Raw genomic sequence first — 14613 nt, forward strand, 5'->3', positions numbered from 1 at the left:
TATTTGCGCTGTTGCTACTAGGTGCGAATGAAGTTAGAGTTTTGTGTGGACGTGTACTGGGAATATCTGGTAAGCATTTGTTTGTTGCAGAACACTGTATTGTCTGCTAGAAGTGCTAATCAGCTAGTTAGCTTGCCAGCTACTCAGCTACCGAGAGATGACGTTGTGGTGATCCGCTTTTTATTTCTCCTTACAAGAAGCGCTCCAGGCAGAGCTTTCTCCACACAAAAAAACTAAATGGATAGGCTACCCTAATCCTAATGACATTTACACAGCTAGTAGCATATTCTCCCAACAGCATGGGTTACCCTAATCTGTACTGCATTTACACAGGTAGTAGCCTATTCTGCTACATTTTTCTAACTCACAGGATTGGCTACCCTAGTCTTTTCCATATTAATACAGGTAGTAATACAGGTAGTAGCGTTAGAAAAATACATGAGAATATCATACATTTTCCTAACCGACAGGATGGGCTACCCTAGTCTTTACCATATTTACACACTTAGTAGCCTATTATTTTCCTAAGAGACGGGATGGGCTAATCTAGTCTTTACAACATTTACACACTTAGTAGCCTATTCTGATAAATTTTCCTACCTGAACGGATAGGCTACCCTAATCTTAATGACATTTATACAGATACTAGCCTACTCTGAAACATTTTCCTAACAGACAGGATGGGTTACCCTAGACTTTAGCATATTAACAGGTAGTAGCCTATTCTGATACATTTTCGGACCCAACAGGATGGGCTGCCCTAGTCTGTACCACATTTATACACTTAATAGCCTTTTCTGATACATTTTCCTACACGACAGGAAGAGCTGCCCTAGTCTTTACCATATTTATCCCGGAGGTGGTTGGGTTGAGGCATGGGGTCACTGAGGTTAGGGTTAGAGCAAGCTTACGGTCAAGGCTGTCAGAAGCCACGGTTGTGGATGGAGCCAGGCATGGAGTTTTCGGACTATTGGGGTTTCGGAATAATGGGCCATCAGAACAATGGCATGGCACCATTTACACATTCTGATACATTTTTCTAACCGACAGGATTGGCTACCCTAGTATTTTCCTAAGAGACAGAAAGGGCTACACTAGTCTGTGACACATTTACACACTTAGTAGCCTATTCTGATACATTTTCTCACCCAACAGCATGGGCTACCCTAGTCTGTACCACATTTATACACATAGTAGCTTTTTCTGTCATAGCTTTGCATTTGTCTCGTTTTCATCTAATTTGGCAAATACTTGTTCTTCTAATTCATCAAGTGAATAATAGTAACGTAAATATAACTACCCCACACTACCTTGATTTGTTCACGCTTCATCGTGTCACCAGAGCATGGAAAAAAGTTGAAGCCAGCTGAACTTCAGTTTGTAGCTGCGCTCGCCCAAAGCGTTTCTACATTTTACGCTCTGGAGTGCACCGGCTTCCATTGAAAACAAATGACTTCCTGTTGCTTTGTAGTCCGTAGTCTGAACATACCATTAGTCTTTCGTGCATTTATACAGGTAGTAACTCATTCTGATACATTTTCTGACCTGACAGGATGGGCTACCCTTGTCCTTACCACATTTGTGCAGTTAGTACCACCACCACATCTGACAGGCAGCCCTGCAGCCGGATGTACTGCGGCCTGCTGGTGAGGTAGTCTGCGATCCAGGCCACGAGGTCGTGATCTACCTGCATCCCAGAGAGCTTCTCCGCTATCAGGAGGGGCCGGATGGTGTTGAAGGCACTGGAGAAGTCAAAGAACATGATTCTCACAGCGCCCCCCAGCCTCTCCAGGTGTGAGTAAGACCTGTGTAGCAGGTAGATGATGGCGTCTTTCACTCCGATGTGGGCCTGGTACGCGAACTGCACGGGGTCTACAGAGCCACCCACCTGGGGCCTGAGGTGCTGCAGAACCAGTCTCTCAAAGGTCTTCATGACATGTGAGGTCAGAGCGACTGGCCTGTAGTCATTGAGAGCCTTTCTTGGGCACCGGGACAATGCAGGAGGTCTTCCACAGCTGGGGCACCTTCTTCAGCCTCAGAGAGAGATTGAAGAGGTGCCGAAACACTCCTGCAAGCTGCCTAGCGCACGCCTTGAGCACCCTGGTGTTGATGTTGTCTGGACCCTTAGCTTTGTTCACAAGTATAACATGTCTGTATACTGTACATCTATACACATCTGCTGAGCCTTCATACCTGGCTGTCCTCTGCCTGTTTTACTTGCAACTTTGGTGTTATTGATAATATTAATCGCTTTTGGGAATGCAGGTGCCGGTTCAAAAATGTCGGTCTTCACCCAAACCCTAACCCTAATCCATCAGCCTCATGCTTCCTGGTCCGTCAACAAATAATGCCCCCAGAAACCAAGCTCCCATGTCAACGCCTTTTACACTGGTTCAGCCAATTACAGTAAGTTTTCTAGGGTTCCAACCATTGTAAATCATAGGCCTGCTCTTAGATCACGCTCCTCTTTTCATTCCCTGCCAGCCTTGTCAACGAACCTCTATACCTGCTAAACCTTCAAACTTAAGTTACTTAACGTTAGGTCTCGTCAAACAAATCTTTTATTTGTAATGATTTTATTTTGTCTAATTTATTTTGTCTGATTTTATTCCCTTAATCACCCCCAGGTTACTCTTATCTTCACCAACCCAGATTAACCGGTAGGGGGGCCGGGGTGGCAGTGTACCATAGGGTCAATTTTAAATGCTCTGTCACTGATGTGGGGACTTTTAGTTCTCTTGAAGCTCTTGCCTACCTTATTCATGGTAAAGTGCAAATTCTGTGCATTTTAATTTACAGACAACCAAAATCCACCTTTGGTTTTATTAATGACTTCTCAGATCTTCTGTCATTTATCATGCCCAGATAAGATAAGATTTTGGTTTTACTACAAACAATGTTTTAGCTTCTGAATTTTTAAGTGTGATTCCTTTAACCTATACTCACATTAAAGGACATACTGTAGACTTGGTTTTGTCGCATGGTTTACGAATTCATGAAGTGCAATGCATTGATATAAATTTTTCCAACCACAATTGTATTTTGTTTAACACTGTTTTGCCTGTCTCTTTAAAAAAGCACTTATAATCAGGTACGGTCCCGCATTTTTAATCCTTTCTTTGCTGCCAAATTCTGTATAGCCTTCAGCTCTTCTGCTGAAATTGAGCACTCCCCAGATGTTGATGCCCCTAAGCAGCTTTAATTCTATCTGCATGAAAATCTTAGATGATAAGATTTTTAAGTTTCGAAAAGCAAAAACCACTCTCTGTGCCTTTGGTTTAATGAGAGTATTCGTACCCTGAGGCGAAACTTCTACATGGCAGAGCATCGATGGATCTCGTCTAAACTCAGTGTGGATCTGATCACTCTTAAAGAACTGTTAAAAATATTTAATACAGAGGTGAAAAATGCTAGAGCATCCTATTTTTCTAACATTACTGAGGCAAATAAACAGAATCCCAGTATTATGGGGGTTGACATTTTTTTTAGACCTATTCCAAAACTTCCTTTTCTGGCCAAGGTCCTAGAAAAAATTGTTGCTAACCAGCTAATTACGTTCATGAATGAAAATGGTCTTTTTGAGAAGTTTCAGTCTGGTTTTAGAGCTGACCACAGCACTGAAACTGCTCTGCTGAAAGTAATGAATCATCTCTTTTGATCCTTCTATATCTTCGATGCCAACAGAAAACTATTGGCATCGGAGACTCCAGGTCCTCCAGCTAAAAAATGCTCTGCAGGGGTCTGTTCTCTATTTATATGCTGCCCTTGGGGCACCTGATTCAAAGACATAATCTCAGTTTCCACTCTTTTTTTTTATTTATCGTTTGATCAAAGCAACCAAAACAAAGTCGATACTCTCCATCACTGTCTTTGTGACCTTCGAAATTGGATGTCACAGAACTTTTTGCAACTTAATTCAGATAAAGGTGAAATTCTTATCATAGATAGTATGATGGCCACAATTGCCAGCCAGCTTGGTCCATTGTACCATAATCTTGCTTCCCATATTTCAAATACGTGAAATGAAAACAAACTCTGAAACACCGATTTACGTGTTGTGGACATGTATAATGGGAAAATTACGTTCTCCACCACAAATTGAATTATGTTACCCCGCCATGAATTGAAACACGTTCCTCCACTACAAATTGAATTATGTTCCAAAGGTTGGCTAACAGTTAAGTTTAGGCAAGTGAAACAACTTTGTTTAAGTTTAGGCAAGTAAAACAACTTTGCTTAGGGTTAAGGTTATGGTTAGGCAACTAAAACAACTTGGTTAAGGTCAGGGAAAGGGCTTGGTCATGGTTAAATAAGAAAAACGTTTGCTAAAAATGAAAATGTTAGTCAAGGTAGAAATGTCCTTTGTAAATGCTGGGAATTGAACTCCAGTTGCCGGCAGTTGCAAGGCAAACGTATACACCCACCCACCACCCCGACCACAACTCCCTTACTTTCCACTGCGCTACTTCAATGTGACAGTACTTCCTGTTTATAGTTGTGTCTCTTTCACGTCACTGTTATGTGCTGGGAATACATAATTTTAACACTTTACGTGCCACAAACAAGTCGTGTTCATTTCATGGTTTTCTGTGAGACCAGGTTGGCCATCTTAGCTTGGATAATGTTGTTTTGCAGTTATGAGTGTAAATAACTACTCCTTTTCGAACATGTATCATTATTGATAATATTATTATTATTATTACCAGTATAAAATGAACAAACCTGTATATTTCATTTTCCATGCAAATTTGTTTGTTTGTATATTTGTTTATTTGTGAAATGGTATAAATCAACCAATCAATAATCATGTTCAAACAGTTGTGCAGTAATGCTTTTTCCAACTTCATCAAATTATCACATTAAAGCATTTTTATCTTCTAAGAACTTGGAAACTGTTATTCACCCCTTCATCACATCCTGTTTAGATTACCGCAACTCTCTGTTCACTCTATTTTATCATCCCTTTCTTTAATGTGAAGCACTTTGTAAAATTCTGTTTTAGAAAAGTGCTATATAAAAAGTGCTTTATAAAACTTCCACATAAATCAGCTCAACTTTGTATTTAACATGTATTTTTTCACTTATAAATAAATAATTTATTAACCAATACATTACTGGTCATATTTTCCTGAACCAAGTGCAGTTGAATGTATTGTCTGCTAGAACCCATGAAAACCCATGAAAACCATCATAACACTACTTTATATTGTATTATATAATGCATCATGACAGTAATTACAACTAACACTAAGCTACATTTCACTTACTGCTTTTTTGTAAATGGAAAATAAATAGTACACTGTGTAAAGGCACTTTTCTCCCTGGTGATTTGTTTTCACTGGTTACAGATTATGCCTCCATAGCAAGGTTAAGAATATATACAGTACATGTTCACTGTATTGTTTGTATTGTATTGGTTAGTGTGGTATCTCATCTATTTGAATGCAGTTTGTGGAAGGTTCTCACAAGTACAGTAAGAGGTAAATGAGCAAAGGGACTATAGAAGTAATAACACAGACAGCCTTTATGGGGAGGACTGAGGAAGTGTGTTTTGTATGAGCCTGTGTGTGTGTGTGTGTGTCTGGGTGTGTGTGTGCTGCCTCACTGCTTTTCTCCCTCTGGCTCCTACATCCCCCCCCACACACACACACACACAAAGAGAGAGAGTGAGAGAGAGAGGAATATACTGTGCCTACATGCATGTGCATTTAATTGAGAGCATATACTTAACCTCCATCCTCTCATAACTGCTACATAAAAAGCCAAATCCCAGAGAACCTCACGGTGTCTCAGTCTCTTATCAAAGGGGAGGGTTGAAGGATGGGAAGGGAAACTGTCTCTTTCTCTCTTGACTTCTTTCCCCTGAATTACAGAATTAATAACCAATTTGAATTATATCTCCATGACATGTGACCTGCTATGCATTAATTATTGATTACCTGTTTCTGCGCGAGCGGGACATAATTACCTTCTGTAATGTGAACCCTTCATCAAATTTAAACATTTATATTGCTTATCTTTCTGCCTAACCCCTGGCTAAGTTTTTCTAATTACACTAATCAAATTGAGAATAGGAGAGTAATTCTTCTTTTTGCTTCAATTAGAAACTGGTGACGACGTGCATATTTCACTGGATTCCAAAGTACTTTACCAGTGACAAGGTGAAATAATGGAAAATGGCTGTTTTCATCCTTAACTTGTCTATTGGCTGAGCTTGGGAAAGAAGAAATCAACGTGTACTTTGCTATAAATGACAAAAACAGGCATACATCTATTGTGCATTTTCCAAATACAGAAAATCACCTGCAAAAAACCCTAACTATAACTCCCACAAAAGTGAAAATTCATCATGAACAAAATTATACCCACTGTCTAAAATATGAGTAAAATATGTGTAAAATATGAGGAATATCAGGAAGCTAAATTCACTTAAATTACAACTGTCTCATTGTACAAAGAATTACCTTATTCATAGGTGGGGTGATATGCTGTTAAAATAGTAAAATACCAATTTTCCAGACCCTGGATACTCCATATATAAATATGGATTACCTTCTGGTCTCACACAAATACATGAAATGAACACGACTTGTTAACAGCAAACCTTAACCAAAGCGTGTCCTAGTGTCCAGTTCATACTGTTGCCACAGAATCCAATTTCTGGTGGAGGAACGTAATTTTCACATAATTCATGTCCATAGCATGTAAATCTGCGTTTCAGAGTTTGTGCTCATTTCACAACTTTTTATGAGATCATGTTGACGTGTCATGGTATATTGGTCCAACAGCCATTATTAGTCTTATCAGCCTTTTGAATCCAGCATCACAGCACTAAGCTCTTCGGGCGGGCCTACAAGAAGAAATCACTATTAGAAATGTCAAAAACCCATGTCTTTACCAGAGTCTTTTGTTTTGTTATTTAACATGCATTTCAAATAGACTACATTAAGTGTAGTTGCTCCCTGTATCTGTAAGTTAGTTGCAACACAAGCCTTGCTGGTTTCATTTCAAACATCCCATTCCAGCAGTCCATATATACTGTATAAAATCCATATAAAAGCCCAGAAATATAAGTCCATATAAAATGCCCATAGAAACTGTCAGATTACATACTAGGTTACATAGATAACAAACTGTGCTGTTTATTAGGGCTTCAAATGTGTTCACTGGAGGTGCTCATTGGAAATATGGGGAGTCCATATGTCCAAGTGCCTTGGATTTCTTCTTCTTTTTTTCCTCTACATGAAAGTATTAGACATCAGTTCAACACCCATGACCATGCTATTCGACTCAAGTGCCTCCACAGCACCATTGGACTGTTTAGATCTATCCTAAGCAGGTTTCAGCCCTACCATTCTTTCCCTCTGCCGTCTCTTCATGCCTTAACATCTGCCTTGAGGAAATCAAAGCCTGGATGAAGCACAACTCTGTTTAGCTCAGCAAAGCTCAAACTGTCCTTATTGGTGCCCCTCACCAAGTCCAACACTCATTCATAACCTGTCTCACCTTTGCTGGACAAGCCATCCCCTTTTCCTCCTAAATCACCAATCAGGTCATCAGATTTGATCCCCATCTGACCTTTGATGCCTACATAAAACAGCTCTGTAATGTCACGTTCTAGTGTGATGTAACGCTGTCTTTACACAGCTGACCCGGCTAAAAATGCCAATTTCCACAAGCTTCTTTATCCTCCTATTACTTGGTATGATCATCTTTATTCGGGAGGGGCATCCACAGGAACCACTGTATCTCATGCAGCAGTACACTTTATGTGGATGATTATTTTGCTATATCGGTCAAAACAAGGCCATTTAAGGCCTAGGCCATTCCATTAATATTTATAGTTTTGCCTGCTTGAACTGAAACAAAATCTCCATTAACCTAGCTGTGATTTTTTGCAGTTCTCACTCACCATAAGTAGATGGCAATCGACTGTTTGCCATCCCGTTTCCCGTTGATAGCCTAACTTTACACTTAATAAATCCCAGTTCTGCTCCGGCTTATTTACAACATCGAGAGGTGGGTCAGTGCGGGGATAATTTAGCAATCTTAGCAATTTTTACTGGCATGTCATCTTTACACAGAATTTTTAACTGGGACAGATTCTGCTTTATGCTGGTATAAATTCTCTGTGTAAAGATGGCATAATTGATCATTTTGATTTTTTATTACCTTGGAATGCCGACATCAATGGATTTGCTGCTGTGTTTGCTGCCTGTGTTGACGTATTTCCACAATTCGTGAAGCCAAGTGAGAGACATCGGTGCCTAAAATCTACTTGTTATTACCACTAGGAGGCTGACATCAACAGTTTTTCCCACTCGGCAGTTTGTATTTACGGTAAATCTGACATGACATGAACACAACACAAAGGCTCCGTCTACCTGCTCTTGCAACCTCGAGTATGCCTAATCTCTAGAATATCGATATTAAGCTGTAATATTGTACCTATGCCTATCTGAAACAGACAGGGACTTTGTATTGAGAATAATGTGCCATATAAACGGAATGGACTGGAGCTGATGAGGAGCACATGAAGGCAGCAAGACTCTTCCACCAGATCGCTGTAGAGTGACCAGAGCTCTGTGAGTGGGGAAAATCTAGGAGATAATTAAGTAAATATTGGACTTTTGGACCATAGTGCAATCGTCAGAACACTTGGATTATGCTGTTTAGAGTAATTTTCTGATGTGTTATATTGTGTTTCAGTTGACATCAGGGTGAGTAGATAGGGGACCAGGCTTTCTGCTCAGCTGAAGTGAAGTGAAGTGAAGTGCCTTGCCCAGCTAAACTAAAATCTTTAAAATTTTACTCTTGAACTGCAAAGTGGTTATAATCGCAGTTTTTCCGCATACGGTTACACTTTTTGCTTTCCCCATATCAGGTTCACACTCTTGAGCAAAATCTCAAGTGTATGGAGTGACTGATATGCTGAAGATTGATAGAAAGAGTGAGAAAGTGAAGTTGAGCTGAACCCATGCGGTCAAGGCCCACTTCTAGATGATGTAGTGGTATATAAAAAAGGTTGGTAAACTATTACCTCCAGTCAATGGTCATTATAAGGCAAACGACCACCAGTAGAAACAAAAACAACTAATCATGTTGAGAAAAGTTTTTCCTTAAAAGACCCAAACCTCAGATGACTTACATTTGTTTAATGCTACTTACTATGATGTCATTAAAAAGGTGGTAAACGTTATTCTACACATACAAATGTGGATAAACTGAGTTTAGGTGGGTTCATCATCCACTACATGCCTGCTCATAGATTCCCAGGTCATTGGCATAGTTCATTTAACCCCTACAGCACTCCATAATGTATGGCCTCTTCAGAAAATGAATCCTCTATTCTCCCTCAACACTTCAGCATTTTCCCTTCTTTGGTTGGAGTTCCTAATCAACTCACAATCTATCCCAATAACAGCTAAAATAACATTTTCAAACAAACCAAAAAGAATAAAAAAAAAAAAAACAACGTTCCATGTTTGTTGTATGTTTATTTGAAGACAAATGGCTAATCCACGAAGCAGAATTAGCAAATTAGCCAGATAATTGTGAAAAGGATTGTCTATATATCTTATCTATATATTATTATTATTATTATTATTATTATATTGATTTGAATCTATAAAACTACACCTGAATGTTTGGTTTAGAGATGTGATTCAGTCATACATATTGATTGATTGACTAGATATCATGGTGTTTTTTAAGTGTTATCCGGCTAACGCGTTAATCCTGCTTTGCGTGACACCTCCAAAGACTTTGAAGAGAGAAAGCAGACGACAACACCTCCATGTCTTGAGAAAACAAAACTTTATTGATGGTTATTGTTAGGTGGAAGAACCATAGTGCATGCACATACAATGACGGGGTAGGAAGCCTTTTTTTGAACCACAACACCTACTGGAAGCAGAGATTGTATAAAGTAGTTACGTAGCCGGACATTCGGCAAAGTGAGGGTTAAGAGTCCGCCATTTTCCGACTGATGGTCCGCACATACAGCACACACATGAAGGCTTTAACCACCAGAGTCAGGAGGTCTGGAGGCTTTTGCCACTGCCTTTTTTTGTAATAATGTGTTGCATCTGAATGTTTCTCCTGTTTAATTTGTTATAAATACAAAAAGGGAGTTATGTGACAACACCGCTAATTGGGAAGAGTTGTAAACAGAATGTGGCGAAGGAAGTGGCTAGCAGGCTAGCTTGCAGTGTAGCCCTAGCCAGGCTCCTCTCGCCTGTGTAGCGCTTTTCAAAATCCACCACGGCTTTATTTAATTAACTCCTATTTACATCATAGATTTATCCTGTTCACAAATCATATTTCTCATATTTATTTAATATTTTAATATTAAAACAGTTAATTTTTCAAAGTGTAAAGGCTGAGTTCTGTAAAATAACAAATAAAAGGAATGTCACATTAAAAATGGTACAGAAAAAAAAAAGAATCAGAAATTGCGGAACTGACAAAATAAAAAACGGAGAAAAAATACAACATACAGCACTGATATGTCTCACAGGCATATGAAGTGATGAGAAAATTACAGGTTGTGTGCAAAATAGGACAGTTGACAAAAATTCAATGAGAATATCTACATTGTGATTGCATTACTTGTAAAGAGATAATATAAATCTGAATATGATTTGATAGAAAATGAGATAGCTCTCCCTAACAATTGTTCTACATGTCTAAATCTAAAACATTATACCGTTGTGTATTTCATATAAGAGAACATCTTCACTGCACAGTTCAAATATAATACACTGTTGGATTGTTATACTTTTTTCCCCAACCTTCATTACAAATAATCATAGTCATATTACTTTTGAAAAAAACAGAACAAAGCAAAACAAAATTAACTAAAAGAAAAAATAGAGACGGTGGCTTTGGACACCGCTATTTCTTTTTTTTTCGTTTTTTTTTTTTAAATCTCTCCCATAATATAAAAGTCATCAATTATACCAATCAATATACTGGAAGTTTATATAAAAAACATCTGCTTCTGGATGGCCAACACTACTCAGGGTTTGGACTAAGTAATTAAATGGTTGAACAGTTTACTTGCCATGGCAATACTTTTTTTTTCTTGTCTCATAGTTCATATCTATGTAAAATCTTGACTATACACATAAACACCCCAGATATGTCCACCAGAACCTTTGGCTTGGAGTGATGTAAGATATAACCACATTATCTAGTCAACAAATCAACAGCCTGGATAATTCGCTGATGACTACACACCATTCACAAAAAAACTACACTTCCTCTATCCTTCCCTGCTCTCAAAAGTTCCGAAAAGAACTTTTATCAATCCCAGTATTTCCAAGACTTACTTTACTACCTGCCAAACCCCCCAACCCCTCCAAAAAAAGAACAAAAACCTAAAAAAAAAAAAAAAACTAACATTGCTAAATCGACAGAGGAAGCGCCAAGGGAAGCTGAGAAGAAAAAAACCAACAAAAAAAACAACACTTGACTAGTATAGTCACTTAAACACTCTTACAAAACATAAAAACCCCAAATTGTGACTATGACGTATCTTACAGAGTTGGAGTTCTATACAAGCCCTAACAATTTAAATCTGTTAAGTTTTTCTTTGTGTCCTAATCGTTACTCTAGCAGCTCTCTATTAGTACCACGGAAAAACCTCTACAGCCGACAATCTATGTTTAAATCTTTAGAAATTAAAAACCCACAATATCAAAATACACAGCACAAAATATCTGAGGTATAAGATGAAAAATATCAGCTGTCGTTTTATTCTTATTCATTTTTTGTACCTCTCACTTAGGAGATGTTAAAATGATGCACAACTGCATGTATTGCAATACCCAGGCCTCGGTAATGTCTCTCCTCTATATCGCTCTTGCTCTCTTTGTCATTCTCATTCACTCACACACACTCGCACTCTTTCTTTCTTTCTGCCCTGTTGGAAGGTTGAGTGTAGGTGGAGGTGTTGTTAGTAGGGTGCGAAGCGGCTGTAGCCTCCCCGGTATATACTAGCCTGGAGGGAGGACAGCACCAGCCCCACGTCGTCGGCGTGACTCCGAGTTTTGGCATCTGTCAGTGGGGCGAAAGCATTCTGAAACACACACACACACACAGCGCGCGCACACACACGCACGCACACATTGACGACACCGAGACACACAAAGGCATATGCACACCCACAAGGGCACGCAAACACACATACGCAGATGTGTACATACGCAAAGTCATACATATAGACACAAAGGCACAGAAACGCACCCGCACGCACGCACGCACGCACACACACACACACACACACGTTAGCCTCCCTCAGCCCTGCACCAACCACAAGTGGAGTTTTAACGTTACTTTACCGTTATTCCGGTGCAAACCCATGGGGGATGAAATGACCCATGACCGGAGCAACCGTCATGCAGCAAGCACACCGAGACGCTTCATGCCGGGGGTACATGCCAACAGCTATGTGAAAAAAATCCGGTTAATAAACCAAGAAAAAGAGAAGGAGAAGATGCATCAAATAAATCAAGTGAAATCGGTGGCGATAAACAGACAAGCAAAATTTCTTTCGTCACTGGTGGGTCATGCTGGTATTCACAGGGCGGAGATGAAGGCGGACTGGGGGCTGACTCTGTCTCTGTCAGTGTCCCTTAAACCTTAGGGTTTAAAGGGTTTACAGGCGCTATCTTTACCATCTTAACATAACTTATTCATTTTGAGACATTAATATAATTATCGTAAACAAACAAGACCGTCGCCGAGAAGATTGGCAGCCTCGACCGGCCTCTACACTGCATTTTACATTGTGTGTCACCAGGTCGGTTTTGGCGGGAAATCTGCTGGATTGCTTTACGGCACAAAACAGGAAGAGGGCACTGTTCTTCCATAGCTTTCAGAGTTTTGCACCCCACCCATCTGATACTCCAAGTAAGTTAAAAGAAATGCAAATGATTACTTGTGAATACTATTTGACCAAGGCCTGTTGTTAGCCTGTTTAGCTGTATATCTTACCCATCTCTGTCTCTTGCTAGCTTATTTCTCAACAATAGCGTTATTTGGCCACAGCCTCCGATCTCTCCAGTCCCTCCCAGCTCTCTTGCTCAATCCTTCCCTCCCTCGACTCTCCCCTGCGGCAGCCGCACCACTTAGGTGAAGGGATTTAATTATCAAAATGACTAATTATTCCATTACCGGGGAGCGCGGGGCGAGGTTGGTATCCACCAAATTAGAAATATAATAACTAACATGGACTGCGCTGCCAAGGCATGAAGACATTCATCACCTTTTACAGGCAGGATTAATGTGGCATTTGGACTGCCGTTAGCGCCGGAGACAAATTCAATTAAGTTTAAGTGAGGAGATGTCGCCGCAGAAAAAAAACCCATGAGCAGCAACTGAAGGGGAAGGGGAGAGGGGAGGGGAAGGGGAGAGGGGAGGGGAAGGGGAGGGTGGGAGGGTATTAAGGATGTGGAGGAGATGAAGGGAGAGAACATGTTGACAGCAGTTGGAGAAATCAAAGAAAAATGGAGAGAAAAGGTAAAGATGAAGACGCTGTTTCCACCTGGCATTAACATGGCTGATCAGACTGTAGCAAAAAACATATGGAATCCAGGTGTAAATGCACGCGAGACGCAATGAAGATTGGTTGTCAAAAAAGTGTAAATACAATGCATCTACAATCCACATTAACAACAAAGTGCAAAAAATACAGTGTGTCTCCGATCCACTTTAGCAGCTCCGGAAATAGAAAGTAATTTTAGCCAATGTGTACATTTTGTTCAACATGTAAATGAACGCGAACCACATAGATTGTCAAAAATGGATTGTCAGGATACTGGTGGATGGGGAACAGATAACGTGTTTGATGCTTTAAAACTGCACTAGGCAATTTTGAAATTTGGTGGCCCCAAGTTGGTGGCCCCAAGAAGTTTTGAAAGTTTGAAGAACTTCATTTCCCAGGGATCCTGTAAGGTGACGTCAGTAAAATTGCTGTCTTCTTAGTATGTGGTGGTGATGGAGGTGGTGAAGAGGTTCAGACATTGTTGGTGAGTCCAGCTTTCTCTGGACTCATTGCTGTTTAGGAGATACTTTTGGATTTCAATCTTAAGTTTTGATTCATCACTTCCCGTGTGGAGAAGATTCCCCACCAGTGTCCATACCGACACCAGAATTCCATTAGAGCAAACAGGGTGAATCTACAGTGTCTCAATTTGTGGGGATGGGATGCTCTTCTTTGTGATTTTGGTTAAGATGGCTGCATTTTTACATCCAAATCTTGGCTAGTGCAGCTTTAAACAACGCACATATCACAAGAGCAAGTGGCGTGCACAGCAAAAGAGAAATCCGATGTAAACGTAATCCCGCTAAATCAGATTTGGACATTCGCCGCCAACGAGAAGCGTGTTAATGCCAGGTGTAAAGAGGGCTGGGGGTGGTGACAAGAGACGGCTGGCCGGCAGGATGCTCTTACCATGGCACCAACGCTGTATGTGGCTGCTGGAGTAAGTGTGTGGTTGTAGGGGTCGGCAGCATATACTCGTCCGTAACTAAAGGAATACAGGAGACAACAGAAGACGGTGAGGTCAAATCATGTCATGCCAGCGGAACCAAGACTCCAAATGTAAA

At 40.2% G+C, this 14613-nt stretch overlaps 1 protein-coding gene across 6 annotated transcripts in view; it reads right to left on the reverse strand.

Moving 5' to 3' along the window:
- Nucleotides 1-11536: 11536 nt before the first annotated feature.
- The window catches only part of rbfox1 (RNA binding fox-1 homolog 1), a 149201-nt gene continuing 146124 nt past the window's right edge, over nt 11537-14613 (reverse strand). For 5 of the 6 annotated variants that reach the window (XM_071906701.2, XM_071906697.2, XM_071906694.2 and 2 more), the window contains 2 exons: nt 14459-14534; nt 11537-12082 (listed from right to left, as the gene is read on the reverse strand). In XM_071906701.2, the coding sequence (XP_071762802.1) occupies nt 11960-12082; nt 14459-14534 (199 nt within the window). In that variant the 3' untranslated portion in view covers nt 11537-11959. The remainder of the gene's footprint in view (nt 12083-14458; nt 14535-14613) is intronic. The other variant, XM_071906696.2, reaches the window with a different exon arrangement.

The sequence above is a fragment of the Centroberyx gerrardi genome, chromosome 7, assembly GCF_048128805.1.
Source record: "Centroberyx gerrardi isolate f3 chromosome 7, fCenGer3.hap1.cur.20231027, whole genome shotgun sequence".
Classification (NCBI taxonomy): domain Eukaryota; kingdom Metazoa; phylum Chordata; class Actinopteri; order Beryciformes; family Berycidae; genus Centroberyx; species Centroberyx gerrardi.